Here is a 4,739-nt window from a genome sequence, read left to right as displayed (position 1 = left end):
GTGTTTCCAAATTCACCTTTTCCAAGATATGCTCGGATCATTTCAGCAAAAGGGAAAACGGAGTAATCCTTCTTTCAATAAATTCCTAGCCACCATCTCATGAACAAAGATGGAGAGCGGGGTCCCATTCTTGCATTTTTCTGGAGAGCTAGTTTATCGTGTTTTTAAAAGAGGTGTTAGTTCATTATTAAGCTAAAGTTTTTTTTTAAAAAAAAATTCAGATATGATCTGGCTTGTTTGGGTGCACCGTGCGCGGGGATTCCCAGGGGCAGGGCGGCAGTCTCTGGAAGCATCCACGGCCTTCCAAAACTCTCCCGCTCTCGCAACCCGTCTCCGGAAGCATCCACACCAATCAACTGCCCCGGTCGCCCAGTCCAGCGTCCGAAGAACACTCCAGAACCGCACGCGCCCCTTATAAAATGCCGATCTGGATCCACCTTGCTCGAGTTGCGAGCAATTCGCAGAACAAGAACGCACAATCACATCCGCGGAGGACGCACAGGCGCGTTAATCTGCAGTCAGGAGCGTTTCTTTGGTCGATTGGTTGATCTCGAGCGGTAGGAGAAGCGATGGCGGACGACGCGTTCAACCTCCCTGGCGCCGGCGATGATGAGGAGGAGGTGATGGGGGGCCTTGATGAGGACGAGGCCATGAAGGACCTCGACGCCGGGGAGGGTGAGGACGAGGACTTTGACTTCCCGGGGACCATGAAGGTCGGGGAGGAGAAGGAGATCGGGAAGCAGGGGCTCAAGAAGAAGCTCGTCAAGGAGGGCGAGGGGTGGGACCGCCCCGAGACCGGCGACGAGGTCGAAGGTACGCGCCTGCCTCTGCTTCTGGCATTCTGCCATTTGATCAGTCGCCGGCGTACGGGTTGGTTGCTGCCGGCACGACATGGCCGGCACAAGAACAGAGTAGTCAAAATGGTATCAGTGTCAGTACCTGCGATAGTCCAATCTTTCCGAATTAGTGTTTGGATACGAGATACTTAAATTTTAACAGTCTTTCTGAATTAGTGTTTGGATATGAGATACTTTTAAATTTTAATAAATTTTAATGGTATCATATTGAATATTCGGATCCTAATTAGGAGAACTAAATATGGATTAATTATAAAATTAAAACTTATTGTAGAATTCTATGCTAATTCGTGAGATGAATCTATTAAGTCTAATTAATTCATCATCAGTAAATAGTTACTGTAGCATCCTATTGTCAAATCATGGACTAATTAGGTTTAATAGATTATCACACTGTGCAGTTAGTTTTGTAATTAATCTATGTTTAATACTTCTGATTAGTTACAAACATCCGAGGTGATAGGGTGTTAAACTTTTAACACCCTTTGAGCCAGCCAAACAGGCCGTGGCTGTTGACTCTTAATATCACTTGAAAGCACGAGTTGATTATTGCAGTTGATGGGCATAAGTGGTTCGATTGTTTGGGAGTACGGAGTAATTTCTAAATCAAACTATTTCTAAATCGAACTGTTTGCTGCAGTGCATTACACTGGCACCCTTCTCGATGGAACGAAGTTCGATTCCAGCCGTGACCGTGGAACCCCCTTCAAATTCAAGCTTGGACAAGGTGCGTAAAAGCAGCATCAGCAATAATGATGTTTGGTTCATCCGCATTTGAGTGTTCTTGTATCACAATGTGTACCTTTTTTTGAATCCGCAGGGCAAGTGATAAAGGGATGGGATCTGGGAATCAAGACCATGAAGAAGGGCGAGAACGCAGTCTTCACTATCCCGCCAGAGCTCGCCTATGGTGAGACTGGCTCGCCGCCGACCATCCCACCGAACGCGACGCTTCAGTTCGATGTTGAGCTCCTTTCATGGGCTAGCGTCAAGGACATTTGCAAGGACGGTGGCATCTTCAAGAAGATAGTTAAGGAAGGGGAGAAATGGGAGAACCCCAAGGACCTTGATGAAGTTTTTGGTAAGATGTTGTATGATTTGATACTTTTAAATAAATTGGTGAAGTTATTCTGTTCTAGGTAACGTTTCTGACATGTTTTGCTCAAATGATTCGTACAGTTAAGTATGAGGCGAGGCTTGAGGATGGAACTGTTGTCTCCAAATCTGATGGTGTTGAATTTGCTGTCAAAGATGGTTTGTATCTTGAAACATGGACCCTCCAGAATGTGGGATTCAGCTCTGAATTGTTAGTTGTCTAACTTACAAAATTTGTATTGTCAGGTTACTTCTGCCCTGCACTTGCCAAGGCTGTGAAGACTATGAAGAAGGGCGAGAAAGTCCTCCTCACAGTCAAGCCACAATGTAAGAGTCTAAGAACTTGTAGTTAGGACTAATTTTTTGTTATATTTTTGGAATTGAAACCAAGCCTTGTTTGTATTAGTATTAATATATGCGTGCCTATTACGATGATCAGATGGCTTTGGGGAACAAGGAAGACCTGCTTCTGGAGATGAAAGTGCTGTGCCCCCCAATGCTACCCTGCATATAGATCTTGAGCTGGTTTCTTGGAAGACCGTGACACTTATTGGAGATCGCAAGAGGATCTTGAAGAAAGTACTCAAGGAAGGAGAAGGCTATGAGCGCCCTAATGATGGAGCTGTAGTGAGAGGTACATACTAATTCACAATGTCCTTGTCATCCTACATTCCTGCCTCAGTCATTGCAATGCTGCATTAATGCTAAATTTTGTTATGTTATGCAGTGAGGCTTATTGGCAAGTTGGAGGATGGCACTGTCTTTGTAAAGAAAGGGCATGATGGTGAAGAGCCATTTGAGTTCAAGACAGATGAGGAGCAGGTTATTGAAGGTCTGGACATTACTGTGGTTAATATGAAGAAAGGAGAGGTTGCATTGGCAAGAATTCCACCTGAACATGCATTTGGGTCTGCTGAAACAAAGCAAGATCTTGCTGTGGTTCCTCCAAACTCCACCGTGTTCTATGAAGTGGAGCTTGTTTCCTTCGAGAAGGTGTGCTTAAAATCCCTTGAACTTGCCTGTTTACCTTAGTTGCTGCCCTTGATCAGAACGTGTTTACATCTCTACCTTTCGTGCAGGACAAAGAATCATGGGATTTAAAGAGCAATGCTGAGAAGATTGAGGCAGCTGCCAAGAAGAAAGATGAAGGCAATGCCTGGTTTAAGATGGGAAAGTACGCCAAGGCCTCCAAGAGATATGAGAAGGTAAATGGTGACATGTCATGCAAAATCTCTGTTACTTGCATCTGATCACGTGAGACAGATCGTTACTGACTCAATTTTCGTACTAATCAGGCTGCAAAGTACATCGAGTATGACAGCTCCTTCAGCGAGGATGAGAAGAAGCAATCTAAAGCTCTGAAGATCAGTTGCAAGCTCAACAACGCGGCGTGCAAGCTGAAGCTTAAAGAGTACAGAGAAGCAGAGAAACTCTGCACAAAGGTATGTCTGTGTATACAAATTCGTGGCTTGTCGTTTGCAGTGCTATGGGGAGTTGAAAGCACTGAAACTGACCACGAGCTCTGGCATTCAGGTTCTGGAACTTGAGAGCACCAATGTTAAGGCCCTGTACAGAAGGGCGCAAGCATTCATCGAACTTGTAGACCTGGAGCTGGCAGAGCTGGATGTAAAGAAAGCGCTGGAATTTGACCCTGACAATAGGTAAAGTTTACGCTTTCATTCTGTGCCAATTGAATTTCCGCCAAAGTCCGATGCTAGAAGTCGTGCAAAGATGATCGTCTGAAAATTCGGCGTAAGCGTGGTGAAGTAACTCTCGCCTGTTTTTTGGCCGACTAGGGACGTGAAGCTGGTGTACAAGACCCTGAAGGAGAAGATGAGGGAGTACAACAGGCGGGACGCCAAGTTCTACGGCAACATGTTTGCGAAATGGAGGAAGCTGGAACACATGGACACCAAGGTGAGCACCCGTTCCCTCTTCATCCAGCGGTTCTTGCCGTCTGTTCCGCTTCGACTGCCATGCATTGGTTCTTACACCTTTTTTCTTTTTGTGATGAACTGCAGAAGGTGCCTGGGAAGCAGGAGCCCCAGCCGATGGCCATCGACAGCGCTGCGTGAAAGCGCCGAGTCTAGGCGATCGCTTTTGAGCCGTGGGTCTACGGTCACCGGTGCTGTCTGTCGCGTGTCTTGTTTTCCTGCGGCGGTGCGCCCAAATATGTACTCAGCTGCGTGCGTGATATTACTGTGGTGGTGTATGAACTGTGGTAGAGCGAGTAATACTAGCAGGCTTCTGCGGTGCACGGGACATGCTTTCCTATGCTATGGCAAAAGAAAATTGACGATGGGATGTGTTCTCTAGTTCTATCGATCTTTGCTCGAATCAACAATACATCGCTTCTTGCATCAATGGACGAGCGAGCACGAGCGTCTAACGTCTTCTGGTGTAAAGCCGTCTCTCATCCAGTCATGATTTGGATCAAAACGGTGGCAGGCAGTTTAAATAAAAAACACTGGCAGGCTACTAGTCAAGTGGAAATATTGTACGATAAATAATGACAGTTCGCTACACATGGCCTACTTGTTGACATGCTTTCTTGGAACCGCTGGCTGGGAATCCAGGATCCGGGCTCCGCAGAAACCTGCACAACTGTAGATGGGCCTCTGTCGAGTAACCCTACCAGGCACAGGCAGGGGGAGAGGTTGACCGACCAAAACAAACCCGTGGCTGCTGCTGGCCCGTCTGATAAGCCCAGGCGCAGACAACGCACCTACAAATTTGCGGATACAACATGTTCCTGAAATTTGAATTTCAGAATGTGATTAAAAAAAT

At 46.3% G+C, this 4,739-nt stretch overlaps 1 protein-coding gene across 1 annotated transcript; it reads left to right on the top strand.

The window, feature by feature from the left end:
* Positions 1 to 345: 345 nt before the first annotated feature.
* LOC117862690 (70 kDa peptidyl-prolyl isomerase) lies at positions 346 to 4,251 on the top strand. The gene is made up of 12 exons (XM_034746190.2): positions 346 to 813; positions 1,498 to 1,584; positions 1,678 to 1,938; positions 2,037 to 2,111; positions 2,199 to 2,279; positions 2,392 to 2,586; positions 2,680 to 2,945; positions 3,032 to 3,157; positions 3,248 to 3,394; positions 3,486 to 3,613; positions 3,749 to 3,869; positions 3,974 to 4,251. Exons 1-12 carry the CDS (start codon positions 570 to 572, stop codon positions 4,025 to 4,027), a joined length of 1,785 nt encoding a protein of 594 aa, XP_034602081.1. The 5' UTR covers positions 346 to 569; the 3' UTR covers positions 4,028 to 4,251.
* The last annotated feature ends 488 nt before the right edge of the window (positions 4,252 to 4,739 follow it).

This window comes from Setaria viridis, chromosome 7 (genome assembly GCF_005286985.2).
Source record: "Setaria viridis chromosome 7, Setaria_viridis_v4.0, whole genome shotgun sequence".
NCBI classification, from domain to species: domain Eukaryota; kingdom Viridiplantae; phylum Streptophyta; class Magnoliopsida; order Poales; family Poaceae; genus Setaria; species Setaria viridis.
This window is presented reverse-complemented; position numbering and strand designations above follow the sequence as displayed.

Bases quoted from the DNA above. Each gene is read 5' to 3' on its own strand.
- LOC117862690 (XM_034746190.2), top strand. From the start codon at position 570: ATGGCGGACGACGCGTTCAACCTCCCTGGCGCCGGCGATGATGAGGAG. The intron at 1,939-2,036 runs GTAAGATGTTGT...TGATTCGTACAG, and splicing joins GGACCTTGATGAAGTTTTTG to TTAAGTATGAGGCGAGGCTT. The intron at 2,280-2,391 runs GTAAGAGTCTAA...TACGATGATCAG, and splicing joins CCTCACAGTCAAGCCACAAT to ATGGCTTTGGGGAACAAGGA.